We start from the raw sequence: 16,019 nt of genomic DNA, 5'->3' as shown, positions 1-16,019 counted from the left end.
TAATAAGATATCTTAAGAACCAACACGGCACAGAGGTTGGCAATGCTTACCCTCTTTTCTTGGTTGCACCGTCATTATCAGTTAGAGACTTGTCCTCAACGTCATTCACTAATGACTGCAGCAACGTATTGTAAAGTATTATCCAACTTAAATAGCTGGGGAAAAAAAGTTTTAGCCCGCATCTCTCTTTTTTTTAGCAGCTGGCCATAAAATTGTGTAACAGTCCATGTAAACCTGAAACAAACTCACAGAGTACACTTGAAGACCACAGCCATTGTCCAGTAAGTCCCGGCGGGCGTAAACTAGTTAAAAGCTTCAGCTTCAGATTGTATTCATCTGCTGTTGCACAGGCTTAACCATCCTTACCAATATTTAAGAGACAGTCTAGTTTAGAAAGTAAACAACACCCGTTTATGTTGCTTACATTTTACCATCCAATCACTTCAGTCACAAGGAACATACAGCCAGGTCTTACAAAATTGTTACAGGTTTTAAACCAGGGTTTTAAATTTATGATTATTGATTTTCTTCATCGATTCATAACCTTTAAAGAGTCTTGATGCATCAAAGGATTGATTAGCCTTTTCCCACCACCCCTAATAATTATAGTTTTTTCATATTGTTTTGAAAGGACGCACATAGTGAAAACTGGTGCGGTCTATGTTTCTGTCATGTGCTCTGTCAGAAATCACATACTATGCATTACATATAAAATGTGTTGTATCGTTCAACATGCTTTTGTGTAAATGAAATTTAAACCAACGCATTATTGACATTACACAAAGCTGCCTTGGTCGCTGTCTGCTTTTGTTTGTTACAGTGTGTTGTTGCTGTTGTTGTCACTACTGCACTGCAGTGTGGGATATTTAAGCTGTTGTAGTGTCCAGTATTTGCATACTATAATATTTTCCCAGAAACAGCATGCACCCTGTGTAATACTGGTTTCATACATACTGATAAAATCCCACATACTGTTTAAGCGTTAATATGGACTTTTGGATGCAGCCTAAGTCTTAGTTGTCTACTCCTGTCTTCGGTGTTTCTGAATGAATCAATAGAGAAGGTAGTAGTAGAAGTCAACATATAGTCTGCCATATCGTGTGTTTTAACATAAGACAACTGGGGGCTTAGAAATCTGCACATAGTAGCTTTTACTATTCCACTTTTAACTCTGTGTCGCTGCAACATGCAAAAGATAATGTTTTTCAGGCTACCAATGAAAATCTGATTGCTGGAGGGACCACAGTAATATAAGAAGGCCTAATGCTGAGATCAGACTATAAGATATCAACCAATCAATAGCCCAACCCAACATTGCTGTCAAATGGGAGTGCCTCACGACTGGCCTCATTCACAAACTGACAAATTTGTGCTTAAATTGTCTTTACAACTGTTTTACACACTAATCTGGGACTTATCAATATTTTCTTACCTGAATTTGTTTGAACTCTGCAAACACTTTATTATTATTATTATCATTATCATTATTATTATTGGGTGAAAATCCTTGCCTGATGTCTTCACTTTCACTCAATCCATTTCTCCATGGACACAACATGCATGCCATGGTTATTAAAGCCCAAGGAGTTGTTATGATGAGAAGCAAAAGTGCCTATTTTGGCTTCCTCCTTGGACATGGGAAGCTTAGCGGTGTGTCTGTGGTACAGACTGAATGGGGAGAGACGGTGCTCAGCATTGGTTGGAAGCTGCAATTAATTGCAGTTAAAATACTACATATTATACATACTAATATCCCTTGTATTTTCTTCTATTCTTTCTTATATAGTATTGAAGGATGCAATACAGTTAATCCATTACAATTTAAGGATGCAATTTTACAGATTGGTGAAAAATAATAACACATCATAGTTGTTTATTTTTTCACATCAGCACTACATTTTGATTAGTGTATTAAATAAATGCCTATGTATCCGTCTGCATACTCCACTTTCATAAACAAGTCACATCCATACAGTCTATAGTCACTTCGTTGTGAATGGAGAATACTGTCCCCCTGAAGCTGCCGTACATCTGACAGGCCACTGTCCGTTATAGGAAACACTTGCGGGGTTACAACTAGTCTGATTGTCACTGTCACTGACAAACCAAGAGTTTAACAGTGTTTTCCACTCTTGTGTGTGATCAAACCACCAACTGCAGCGAGTTTTACCCGATCACGGGCAGGGTCGGACGGCTCTTCCCGAGGCAGCAGGTGGGATGGAGCTGCATTCAAAACGTAAATACGAGACAAACCCCGTCCTGCACTGATTCAAAACGGGATGCATTTAATCCTCAAATACGGGACGATTCCGTATTTCAGCGGATGAGTGACAACTCCAGTGGTGACACAAACCACAGACTGTATACACAGACAGACTCTCCCTAAATCACGTGATGCGATTAATCGTGCGGGGTTTTTTTTTTAAGCGTTATTGTTTCCAGATTAATCTCATGTGTTAACACGTTAACTTTGATATCCCTATTTTTTTATGCAAACATATTTCCACAGCAAGAACATTTCTATGTACATGTTAGTGAATGAGGCCAAATGTCTTTCTAAAGAGATTAGCATGCCCAAATATTTTGCCCTGTCTTGCCTAGTTTGGGCAATTTAACAAATATATCAGCAATTATCAATTAGTTTATCGACAGTTATTTTTTTTGTATTTATGTTATTTTATTTTGCTAATTTAATGGTCTGCAGAGTGAGAGGCGTTGCCCAGCAATGCTGCACATATATATCTGATTGGTGGGCAGACAGTAGCTGGTTCAAAAATTTTAACGTCATGTTCAGGAAAGCAGTAACAATTTGACATCATCAATATGATAATTATACCTGTGGGTAAAATCATGCCTGTACCCATAATGTGTGCTGTGCACCCACACATCTACCTTCTTTATACAGACTGAAAGAAAAAAAGAGCCTTCCTTCATTGCCAAGTGACGATGCATGGTTTCTAGGTTCACTGTAATAAAAACTTAATTACATACTTAAATATTTCAATGACTCCCCATGCTCCAATGTGCACTTATTCATGTTATTATGATTCCAATCCAAGATATGTCAAGTAATGATGACTCTATGATTGTCCAATCTCACTTGATCTCATTAAGCAAAAATATAATGTAGTCTAGGGGTCTAATGTGGTCTGGGGGTGTTTTCCTCCACCTTTGCCAAGCCCTAGTCTCTGTCTTTACCTTAACCCCGTTTTTAATCCTGACCCATGATGTTTAATGATGACCACCTGAAACTCCAAGGCCTGTTTGTATACACACTATAGTAGTAGCAGGTCATCAGCACTGGAGTATCCATAAAAGAATGGCCATAATCTCATATGTCTGTCTCCTCTAGGCCCTGGGAAATGAACTGCTAGTGGGCCAGCCCACCCTGCCATCCAACAACCTTGCCATCTCTGCTTCACCTCCCAGCCTAATGCTCCAAGCTGCCCTCGGCCTTCTGTTGTTGCTCCTTCATCTGCTCAACAATGGACTCTAAAGACTGCAGGGGTGCGTGCTGAGGACCCTCCTAGTACCAAACAGATGGGAGGACCAGTGCAGTTTGGAGGAAAATGGACCATGTGGCATTACTCCTTCTAAATATGTACAGCGATTCTGTTTTTCTATTTTTGTGTCTACGTGGTTGAGACCTACTGGTGTTCTCTCTCGGAGTGCGGGAGACTTCTGCAGACCGAAGCCAGTCTGTACATATGTACATTGTCGTCAAACTGAAATGAAGTCAGAGTACCGCTTTTGTGGACTAACCCAGCTCTCAGCTATCCACATGTATCCATTTTCAAGAGTTATTATGAAAATATAGAGACATGAAGTATGTCAGTACCTGTGAAGATTTGTATTATCAACAGAAGCTCTTATTTGACATATTGTAAGGGAAAATGGCTGGAGTGAACCAGTGAACTTTGTGTCTGCTCTGTATTCAGCACACAAAGTGACTGCAAAGCTGCTGGGCTATAAGGGGCTTTAATACTACTCTCCTTCAGTGACTGAAAGAGGACCATTATTTCTGACCAATAATGAAATGGTGGAGAGAGAGATGGACAATAGAGCTACATTTTGCTCAGACATCCTGGACAAATTCTTAGACGTCCAGCAGCACAATCTAAAATTGATGTGGCAAACCAGAGTACATAAGATAAACCTCGACGTAAAAAAAGCTCTCTCCATGAATAAGGTTGCCCTTTGTCAAACTCTCTCACACCACTTTGTTATTGCTAAAGCTACAGCTGTTCATAGAAAACACAAATCCTTGGTCTTTATCAGCAAAGACGAATTCTTGGACTTGAAAGGAAATCAGAAAAAGCAGTAACTGTTTACCTGTAGCTGCTGTAGTATGTGTTCGTGCGCGTAATACCCTTTTATTTCTCATTGTGTATGTGAACGTTGCTATACAGGGCTCCGAGTTGTGCCAGAGAAGGAAGTGAAAGGTTTGACTTATCGAGCGTCGCCAACACCAGTACAGAGCCTGTTTGAGATTAGACAGTTATGAATGATTCAGTATTTTCTGTTCTGGGAACATGCCAGTGAATTCTAAATGGGACCAGAGGTGCTGCAAATAAAAGTTCTCAGCTCATTATGTTCACACATTTGCATCATTCAACCTTTTTTTTTAATGACAAATGCTTTGTTTGGTGTTTTTGAAGTGAACTCTCTCAGTCAAGTCTTCTGGGGGGACAGAAGCAACAAAACTGAATACATATTTGTCTAAAGGGATACTCCCATGAGTACTATGAAATGCATTATTTTAAGTGAGAATATTAACAGGATTTTAAAGCATAATCCAGCCACTTGTGACCTAAGATCTCTCAAAACTGTCTAACTAAAAGCTCACCTGCTACATCATTTGCAGCTACTATACATCTTGCTGTTGAGGACCCCAAATAAAGACCTAGTCTGACATCAGACTGAACTGTAAACTTGTTACATGATATTTCCATATTCAGCTTCATTCTCCCCTCTTAGACTGGGTTTACACAGGGAAACAAGTTTAGTTGATTTAAACTTGGGTGAAATTAAGTTGTAACTGACCCATCACTAATCTCCGGCCTCCTTAGTTACTGCTGCTACACCTGACAAGTTTTCCATTTTCGCACTGGACATGTTGTTAAGAGTGACAGGGGTGGCAGATTGGGAGAAATTGTTGAAACAAAAGATCTTTGACTCCACAGAGATGTAAACAAAAGCTTCTCATTTTTAGCTGACGACTGTAGATTTTGATGACTGAAAGGATGACTCTCATTAGCAGATTTTATAAGAGTAGGCTTAAACTTGAGTTCCCATCAGACACATTATAAAAAAAGAACCATATTAAGTATGTAAAGTTACTAGGGGTGTGACGATTCACTCATGCATCCGAAGCATCAGGCTTCAGTCTGTAAGGATGGAAGTGCATTGATTCAGACGGCCTGTATCGGTAAAAAGCTGAACATGAAAAAAAAAAACAATGCAGCAAAAGCATACAAATGTGTTCAATGTTTCATTTTTGGCATCAAGGAACTGCTGCTGTAACTTTCCCCAGTTTTCTCTCTCCCCCTGCCTCTGCCTGCACCGTTCTTGCTGGACGCCTGCAGGCTACAGTATCTCATTTACAAATGAGATTCTTAATAAGATGTTAACACCACCGGACTGTCCCCTTCTCTCTGTTCTCTAAACTAATAGTTTCATACAAATATAGCATTAACAGAAGGAATGTAAAGATTCTCACATTGCATTGTCTCGTATTGCATCGTTTCACATTGTGACAGGGCTGAATCTCATCATACCGAATCATTCGCTATTTAAAAATTTCTAAGATGCATCATATTGTTGAACATGCATTGAAATGTGTATTGAATCATCTCAGTCAGTGAGATGCACACCCCTTAAAGTTACTTAACATGATTGCTAACAGACTGAGGCTAAAGCTAAATATCCAGGCAACACTAGTCAGATGGTGAACTCTGACACACAGATGTAAATGATACATAACAGACAGATACAGATACAGATACAATCATTAAGTGTGGAAAGAGAAGCGCAAAGACTCACCCACCTGGACCAACTGACACCCCCCATATCAAATCAAATGGAACTACTGGGAGTAAATCATGAGTTTGGCAAATGCAGGGGTTAGGCAGACATGCTGATGTGCGCAAAACAAAGTTCAATCCATCCCCGACATGTTTGCTCTTGTGTTTTATATTACTTAAAGATTACAAAAAGATTCCACATCCACACAGAGTAACGCTCTTCTTAGAGACCCATACAGCCTGCTTCAACACAGAGAGAAATGCAAAGCTTGACAGGCCTGCAATGCCTTAGTCACAGCTTCTAATCTATGATTGGACAGTTGCTGTTTGCAGGAGGGGCTAGGTAAGGGTCACTTGACTTACATGGTGTAAGGCCCTCTGCAACACACTGAAACTTCTGTGAAACCCAGAACCAATAGTTTCTAAAACTAAACTTGTGATGATTTCAAACAATTTTAACTGATTTGTTTATAAATGACAACAGTTTATCACCAAAATGAACAAAATGAGAAGATGGTCACAGACTTCACATCAGGTGGGTAACAACATCAACAAACCCATGCGAGTTTGTTTACATTGCACATATCTGTGCTTAAATATAAAATTTAGATGAAAATGAACTCAAATACAATCATACATCAAGCTACAAATTCATACTGATGACAGTGAATCAAAGGGTGAATGTGCTCACTAAAGCATCAGATCAAACGATCCAGTGATCCACTGGTGTCTCTTTTGAGTGGCCAGTAGGTCGAGTTTTCTCCTCCAGCATATCAGTAAGCTATAGCTCTCTTCCTGTTCTCCAGGACAGCCATTAGGGCTGCACAATTAATCGAAATTATATTAACATCGCAATATAGCTTTCTGCAAATTTCAAATTGCAGGAGGTACAATATTTCAAAAGGCAAAATGTGACAAAAAACTTTTGAACGAATACATTTCGTGAGGTAGAGAGGTCCTACACATCAAATTCAAACAGATACAATTAAAACAGCCTAGAACAAGGAGGTCTCCCGGATATGTTTTGGAGCTGTGGAGCTGGAAGCCGCAGGTAGAGTAACAAACGCAATCAGATAATTAATTGTGTTTTCTTCTGGTCACAGACTGCCATGAAGTTAGCTCGTAACTGCTTGTTAGCTAACACTAGCTCTGCAGCTGCATAAATACTTTACATAAACTGTTTGAAATTTCTTTTCTGTGGCAGTAAACACAGCAGAGTTGTGTTGGATTCAAGATCAATGTCACCAATCCATGTACAGATGCAGATTGCATAGACTTATGTTTCTGTGAATTACGTTGTGTCTAGCAGCACAACATGAGAGCCAGAAAACAGTGTGCACATCACACCTATACAACAAAGAGAAAACTCTGACTGGATGTTAACTACCCTGATATCAGTGTAGTATCGATATTGGCAGATATCCAAATTCAAGTATCAGAGTCAGATTGGAACTGAACTTAAAACAACCTCAGATCAGCATCCATAGCTGTCAACATTGATATTACTGTGCCTCCTTTTGGTGCACAGCTTGACGACAGCATAAAGTGATAGTTCACCCAAATATGAAATTTCACTCAGTATCTACTCACCCCTGTGCTGATGTGAGGATGGGTGAAGATCTCCAGTTCACATAACACTCCCAGAGTCTCAGCGGAAAACAGCGTTGTAGCCAAATCCAGTACAATTGAAGTGAATGGTGACCAGTTTTAAAATGTAAAAAGAGAACACAAAAAAAGAAAAAAACACAAAATGTCTCTATACTGCTCGTATGGTGTAATCCAAGTGTCTGTAAGCCGCGACATTAAAATGTGACCCAAAAAGACGTCATTTACACCATGTTTTTAGCATGAATGTCAACTGTAGCCTCTCAGACTGGATCCACATGCACACGCTGATCTTCACCAATCCTTACATCAGCACAGGGGTAAGTAGATACTGAGTGAAATTTCATATTTGGGTGTTTTGAAAACTAACACAAAAGTCTAGATTTCCATACATTTTTAATATCAGATTTAAATAATGACTACATTTAAAGGTCCAGTACCCAAAATGTCCGAGACTCAAAGTTAGATTCCAAAAGAGAGTCCTCACTCAGCAGGGGATAAAGTTAGGGATGACTCTACAAAGCTCTCTATCAAAAGCAATGCTGCACTCCATTGCAAGTTGGAATTTGAGAGTTCTGAGTAGGAATTCTCGACTACCAATCTAAATATGTCCCAGTGCGTCTGCTCGGGAAAACATGGACGCCTGCAGTAAACTGACGTTTGCATGGTAAGTCTATGAACTTGCATCACTACAGCACCTGATTAGCTCAGATACTTTTATCAAGCAATCAAAAGGAAATGGGAAGTACAAAGTTGTTACAGCCTGTTTCATAACAAAAAACACTACATGTTTTGATGAAAAGGAAACTGATTGCTCTTCACTGTGTGTGCTGCCACAATGTGGTGACGTCAGCCGTGTTACTGTTGGCAAACTTGGGCTGGATGAATTTTGGCCCAGTTTCTGACTTGGAACTCTGACTTGAATGATCGTGTCATTGCACTTTTTCGTGTTGGAGGTCATTTTTTCCCAGAGTTCCGAGTACAATGGATTGCAGCATTAGTCAAGAATGCAACACTTTGTTGAACCATGGTGATATCACTTCATGGGCACTGACACTGAAATCAGCTGCAGTGACTTACAAACTACAGCAACACGGGGAGGAACTCATTATAGTACAAGTGTAGATGAGAAACCGATTACTGTGATGAATCTGAATGCTCAGAATATGATGTGCTCAGCTGATTTATACCAGACTCATCACTCCATGAGTGATGCATTTTCATTTTCAGTGTGCAGCGTTCTGGAAAAAACAAACATAGTTTAGAATCATCTCTTATCTCTGATGACCCATGATACAATTTTTCAAACTGGAGGTTCATGTCCCCAAAATCTTGTCACTCCAATTATAAAGCACAGTACGCATGATGATTTAAAGGAATTCCCCAAAGAAAACTTCATTGAGCTCATGAAATATGCAAACAAGGAGGGATTTCATGTAAACATGTTTGATGAAGGTCAAATTTAAAGTAATTTCATGACATCATGTACTGTTTTCCTGAAGCTGTCACATCTCATCTTTGCTAAAAATGCCCTTCTCTGTGTGTAATACAGCATGCTGGCGGTTGATTACACCCTGAATCACAAAACAGGACCTCTTGTCAAAGGGAGTGCTATTTGTGTTTCATAAATTGATACATTTTTATGTAACTACATGCAGAGTTAGTAAACAGAGTAAAGAAAAGAAATTATGAATCAGGTAGCATAAATTAATATCAGTTATTTATGTTTAAAATGGACACAAATGTCATTTGAACCTTCCAAAGTCCCACCCCCTTTTTGCTCTTTCCTATAAAAGCGACACAGAGGGTTACATTTTAAGTTAAATAATGTTTATGATTGATGTAGATTAGCAAGCTAGTTATCTAGCATTTTGCTAACATTAGCAAATTTAAGATGTGTCTTTTAAACACACAGCAACATATCTTAAGTCATTTTTTGTAAAGTGTCTTTGAATGTCCTCAAAAAACGCTATACAAGTATAATGTATTCTTATTCTTATTATTAGTCTTCAAAATATGGTTTTCTTTTCAACATAGGCAAGCCTAGTGCACAGCATATTTAAATACAAAAAACAAAACAATATCAAGCTTGCTCAACTGTCATTGGAGCAGAGAGCAAAAAGGGTGGGGCTTAGGAAGTATTAATTAAGACAGTTTGGCATTCCTGACACAAATACAAAATCCCTTGAGACTGTGAGACCAGAGACTGATGCTTGCATCCTACATTCCCTGTGTGGTTAAGTTTAGGCTACAAAAACACTTTGGTAAAGGTTAGGGGAAGATTGTGATTTATGTTTAATAAAGTAAAATCTTGTCTCTGCAAAAAAATTAATGTTAATCATGCTTTATTTGCCAAGAAAGTATATTATGGGGAAAATTAAGTTAGGGATGCACAATAAATATCAAAGCTAGTAATCGTAAATGTATGTTATTATTTATTATTCTAGTTAGTTATGTAGTTTGTTATTTTTCAGTCAGTCAGTTCTGTATTCAGTTTAATACATGCAAAAGCAAAAAACTAAATAGAACAAATTACTACAAGTATTAGTATAGTCAAAAACACACATTTGAAATAGATTTTAAATTAACTGTACAATGAGAAGAACTATAATGGCAGTATTGAAATTATAACCCTTTATAAGCCTTTCTTATTTTCAGGTGAGAATAAACATCAGGTTATATGAATTTCTTTTTGAAATACCAAAACGTGAAATTACTAGTTATCTGATCAATATTGATCATGAGAACCAGGTAATTGTTATTAGCCAGCTGGGTCTGATTCTCAACTCCTCCGATACTGATAAAATGTCACCGCCATTCAGTGATTCATACAGATGCTGACACAACCCATTCAAGACTGAAACCGATGCACCAGTGTTTTCAAGTGACTTTGATGTAAACCCATCAGCAGCTGTAGGAGATGCCCCAGGCTGGTGTGGAAGAGGGGGGGGGAGTCCACACACTGAAAAACTCGAGTGGATGGATGCGTCAAATAAGAAACTTTCATCACGTGAGTTTCGGGTTGCAAGCATGGAGTGACACATGAGTAAGCGAGCTTGGAGTGACATGTGAGTTACAGACAGTACATCATGTGGCTTTCAGAACGGGACTTTCATAGTCATGGTAACCCCAAACATGGTTTTATCCTAAACCTAACCAAGTAGTTTTAACCATGTTTTGAAAGCCTGTTTCTAGGTTGCTTTTTTGCATGCCCAAAATGTAATAATATACTTTTAAAAGTGAGTGCTTCAGCAATGAACTAGTGTGTATCCATAGCTCGAACAGGAGTTCCTTTAAAGTCTGACTAAACTATTGCAGATAAATATTTTTACAGAAGGTCGCCTATGAGTCAGGTTGTTCTATAGACTATTAGAATTTTCATAAATTACATAATGATCACTTTTTCTGGAACCCTGCATATAGACTGTATATTTTCAGCTGACAGATCCACCATACTGTCTCTGACTTCAGCATCATGTTTTAATCCACTGGGTGGAAATTTACTCTCTGGATATTTCATGGTAAGATGCTAGCGAGGTGTAGGATTTCAAATATTTATGACAACAACCAGTGCTGGCTTTGATGGGCTTCCCAGAGCTCTGTTTCAGTTTTAATATGATTTAGTGTTTAGGTTCGTCCATGACCTTGTTTGAGATCAAACAGCTAATGTAGTTTTGAAGCAAAGCTGTATCTCTTTTTTTTTTTAGGTTATCAGCAGTAGATGGAGGAACTGGCTTATGAATTGGACAGGTAAAATATCCTGACACACAAAAAAGAAGAAATATTATGCTATCCACGCTTCTTTCGTTTCTTCATTCCTTTAATTTTTCTACAGCTTTCATGATGTGTTAGGGATTATTGCTTGGATTCATTCACCCCCTTCGCCCTTGCCCTTCCATTCACCGCGGTTTCTACCCAACGGTGGCTCTGAATCCAACACAGATCAATATCAACAATCAAACATTGCTCTGGGGTGTTGAAACTCTTGCCATTTACCACTGGATCATTTTACTTGCAACACATAAACAAGCTTTCACTGCTTTCACTACTTGTATTTCCAGATTTCATGTGGTTCCTTTGTCTTTTCCATGTCACACCACAACAAAGTACAGCCAGGGCTTGTTGTGACTTATGTCAACTTCATTTTCCTCTCCAAGATAATGACTTGTTAGTGGCTACAACGTGATTTCACTTCGAAAGTGTGATTAAAACTTCCCGCAATCACAACGAAACATATTAAATATTCACTCTTAGAATACTGCATGAGCTGTAAATCAAAAATGTACTGGGGAGATGAGTAATGATGATTATAAAATGGCAGACAGGTCGGGACCCATCACTCCAAGGGTTCTGCTGAAGCAAAAACAAATTAATATTGTCATGAGATCTCCAATTAGAATGAAAATTTTAATTGTTTTTATGTAGATGATCAAGAACTTTTCTGTAAGAATTCTGTGAGACACATATCTCGTATCCATGTCAGCATCTGCGTAAATACCAACAACAGCTGAAATTAACTTCAGTCTATTTAGGACATGGCAGACAGGATGAAATTAATATGAATGACACCATAATAAGTAAAAGAAACATGCAGCAGGTTATAATTGTCAAAAACTAAACTAAACTTGGGCAAAAAAAATAATAATAGTAGTAGTTTATTTCAGTCCTGGTCAACACTTTCACAGAAAGAGAAATAAGCAATAGGTAACAAAAGTTAAAAAGGTCACTAAATTGATGAAAATACATATACCTACCCTTTTTTACATAACACATTATGATAAGCAACAGTAGCACTGGGTTTCAGCTTCAAAAACAAAAGAAAGTGTCATGACCGGGCTCAACGGTAGAACAAAATATGAAGACCACACATGACTCTTTAAAGTAAAAAAACAAAAATGCATTTAAATAAACCAAATTAAATATGTATCTAAGTCAGCTCTTCAGTGATTCTTGTAGTGTGTGGATATGTTTGGTGTAAGACAAAAACTATATAACCCAAGACCAAACAAACCAAAACACTGAAGAGAGACTGAATGCTCAGGCACCCACAAATATAGTTGAGCATTCACATCAACTCAGGTGTTTGCCATCTCTCCCAGTGAGCCACTACCCAGATCCTAGGCAACCAAATGGAAAGTGGGTCAGATGCCCAGGGGCTGTCACAAAGGACAAAGAAAACACAATCAACGGAAGACAAACAAACTACAAACAAACAAACAAAACAGAGACTGAAACAAGGTTCGAGACATCAATACATTTCATGTGCAATCTTGTGTGTAACTATTTTTTTTATACAGGCTTACAACCTTATTTTTAAACTTTTTTAATGAATGATTCCTGAATGAACAGATATTTGGTGTTATTTTTGGCATTCAAAAAAAAGTTTGCCTGGCCTCCTGCTAGGCCTGTGGAATTATAGGGGAAACACTGGATATGTATCAACAGCAGACACTTCATCAAAAGCAATACCATTTTTTTTTTTTTTAATAAAATGTTCAACAATTAAACCTAAATGCAAAACGCTATTAAAGCATGTAACAAATACACCCTGGCTCATAAACAGTCAATAATATCACTTGATAACGGCACATTTTTTCAAGTGACATGCAAACAGCCAATCACTGAACAGCTGCGTTCTTCAGTTACACCACTGACATGTGACACAACGACAGAGACCGTGGAGAGAGAAAATAAGTGCAGACTAGGGCCGAGTAACATGGCTTAAAACAAATTTCTCAATATTTTTAGGTTATTCTGCAAAACATATTGTTCCAAAATAATATACCATGAATTCGACAACATTATAGGGATGAGTATCTGTGCTGTTCCGTGTGAAGGAGCTCCTCACCCTCTGATAGAAACAACAGGAAACTGCCACACCGGGCGCTGACCTGTCGTTTTCCATCTGCACTAATATGGTCGCCGTTTCCGTTCATCTCATGTGTCACTCTCACTATTCGCTGTAAGTCCATGTTCCGACGGGGCAACTGAAAAACACAACAGTTAAATGACTGGCTGTTCACGTGTCACTGTAGCACCTAGGGATATGATAGGCTGTTTGTAAGCAAGGGCAGGAGCACATGAGGGTTTGTCTGTTAAATGATTGGCTGTGCAGGTTTTACTCGTAGAATGCTCCATTATCAAGAGATATGACAGGCTGTCCATGAGGTGGGGCGTAGTCGTTTTCTAGGCAGTCTGCATTCAATGCATTTTAATCAAATTATCAAACATTATATCAAACTACTTTCTTACTGCTATTGATTGATTGATGACATGTCTATTGCAGAAGGCTGTTGCTATTGTTTTATCATCCATGCCAACAACTAAGTTGGTAAATGCAAACAGTAATTTGACAATAACAACTAATGACAAGTTCTACACTGTAAGTTGATCCACTGTTTATAGCTGTCACTTGTCTGTCTATGAAGCTAAACCCGTTATCCTGAAAACAAAATCCCACTGCTAAGAAAATACACACACTGACTCACTAACATATTGTTCAGTTTAACCATTATAAACATCTGCTCTCTCTAAAAGATTATTAATGATTGTTTACAACTAATAAACAGACATTTGCTAATTACTGTTAATGTGTAACAGGCAAAAATAAGAATCATTCCAGACCAGAATGGAGATTTCAAAAGAGGACACTGAGGCTGTTGCGTTGCTGTCAGAGTAGTCAGTAGGGATGCGCGTGATTAGTCGACCATATGATTAAATGTCCCCACCCAAGCTAGTCGGCACCAGAAATACTAGTCGTTTAAAATATTTATCAATATTTCATTCATGCACGAAGCCAGTTGTCTGTTGCCTCTTAGATTTTATGCAACTGCCCGCCACTAGTTGGGGCTGCAGCACTGTCAGACGGCTGCCCCTCTCGCCCAGCACATATGCCCTGATCGCCCTGGCAACCCCGGATGTTTATGTGAGAAAAGTTGGACAGATGAATGCCCACATTCAGCACATATACGGACATAAACCTGCAAGCGGAGCTGCTGCTGCTGCTAGCACTGCTAACGTTAGTTAGCTAACTGTGTGTCAGGCTGGCAGCTAACATTAGCTCTGGATCTTTTACCTGCAGACACTGTGACCCTCTTCAGTCTGAAAAGGTGAAGCATTTATTGAGTTGTTGTCATGTTTTGTACATTAATGTGTAAGGTTTGTATTGCACATTTCAGCAGCATTTAAAGTACGATTTGGCGATTGCAGACTGTGATTAACGGCTTCAAATGGTTCTTAATACACAGTATTTTTTTCGGACAGTGTTTAACATTATAAGTTAATAAATTCTGCTAAATTTAACTGCTTTCTGAATGTTTTCTTAGTGTTCGAATAGTCAACTAGTCTAAATTAAATTTTATGTTTAATCGACAGGGAAATTAGTCGCCAGGAACATCCCTAGTACTAAGTATTTCAATATAGCATGTTTCCTTATTTTTTAATCACCAATAATGTGGTCATGTAAATATATTACAGGTTTCTCCTTTAAGTCTATTGTTCGTGTGCCTGGATAAATAAAGTTATTGAATTCAAAAGAATGAGTAAAAGTCAAAATAAAAACATTCTTTCTTTATTAAAAACAGGTCAATAAAAATCATCGATACATATCAAAGCTGAAATGAAACATTTCATTGTGATAAATTTTCCAGCTGTATCGCCCAGCTCCGGTAATGACTCAAACTTGTGTCTGCATATTATGACTCTGTCTTGGAGCCTGTAATTCCCAGAAAGGAGCTTGTTTACTCTGTATGCTTTTTAATCAGTGTAACTCAGTGCTGATAATCTGTCTGAAGGACATCACTGTGTTACAACAGTCAGATCCTGCTGCTGTCCGGCCCTCGCCATGAGGCAAATCTAATGCAAAGTCATTTTTACATTACAGTGTGACATTTATTGTCCTTTCTACTAAAAATGGATATCTTGGTTTACGCTTAAGAGATAGAGATAGTGCTTTGTGTGTTTTGTGTGAAGTAGACACTTGTGTGAAGCCGGGTAATCTTTATAGATGACTGAGATTTTGTTTTTGATATTATCATAAAAAAATTTTCTTCCCATTCCTCCAGTAATTGATTTCTCATATTTGTAGAACAAAAATGTAAGGCTCTGAATCTTTGGCAAGTGTCTCCATGAGTTTGAAACAGCGTTGCATATTTTGTTGCAGACATACTCCTCCAGATGTACAAGTACGTTCGTGTTTGTCGGCTCACATCTGTGTTTGTATGCAAGTCTGTGTGTGTTCATGCGCATGTGTGTGAAGCATGTAGGCGTACGTCTGCAGACATCTGTTTCTGTGTCTGTAATCTGTGTGTGTCCATGCATATCTGTGTCTTTCTTTGTGTTTGCATGAACGCACAAGCACAAATTTTTTGCTTCTCATCCTACTGTTTGTAT

The 16,019-nt window shown here is 38.4% G+C and overlaps 1 protein-coding gene across 1 annotated transcript in view; it reads left to right on the top strand.

Moving 5' to 3' along the window:
- Positions 1-4,599, top strand: part of gfra4b (GDNF family receptor alpha 4b) — a 79,532-nt gene extending 74,933 nt beyond the window's left edge. Inside the window, exon 8 of the mRNA XM_084719583.1 lies at positions 3,353-4,599. Within this exon, the coding sequence (XP_084575709.1) occupies positions 3,353-3,496 (144 nt within the window). The 3' untranslated portion in view covers positions 3,497-4,599. The remainder of the gene's footprint in view (positions 1-3,352) is intronic.
- The last annotated feature ends 11,420 nt before the right edge of the window (positions 4,600-16,019 follow it).

Source organism: Lutjanus erythropterus, chromosome 5 (genome assembly GCF_056507025.1).
Source record: "Lutjanus erythropterus isolate fLutEry1 chromosome 5, fLutEry1.hap2, whole genome shotgun sequence".
Classification (NCBI taxonomy): domain Eukaryota; kingdom Metazoa; phylum Chordata; class Actinopteri; order Lutjaniformes; family Lutjanidae; genus Lutjanus; species Lutjanus erythropterus.
Note: the sequence above shows the minus strand (reverse complement) of the source record. Positions and strands in the feature narration are given on the sequence as shown.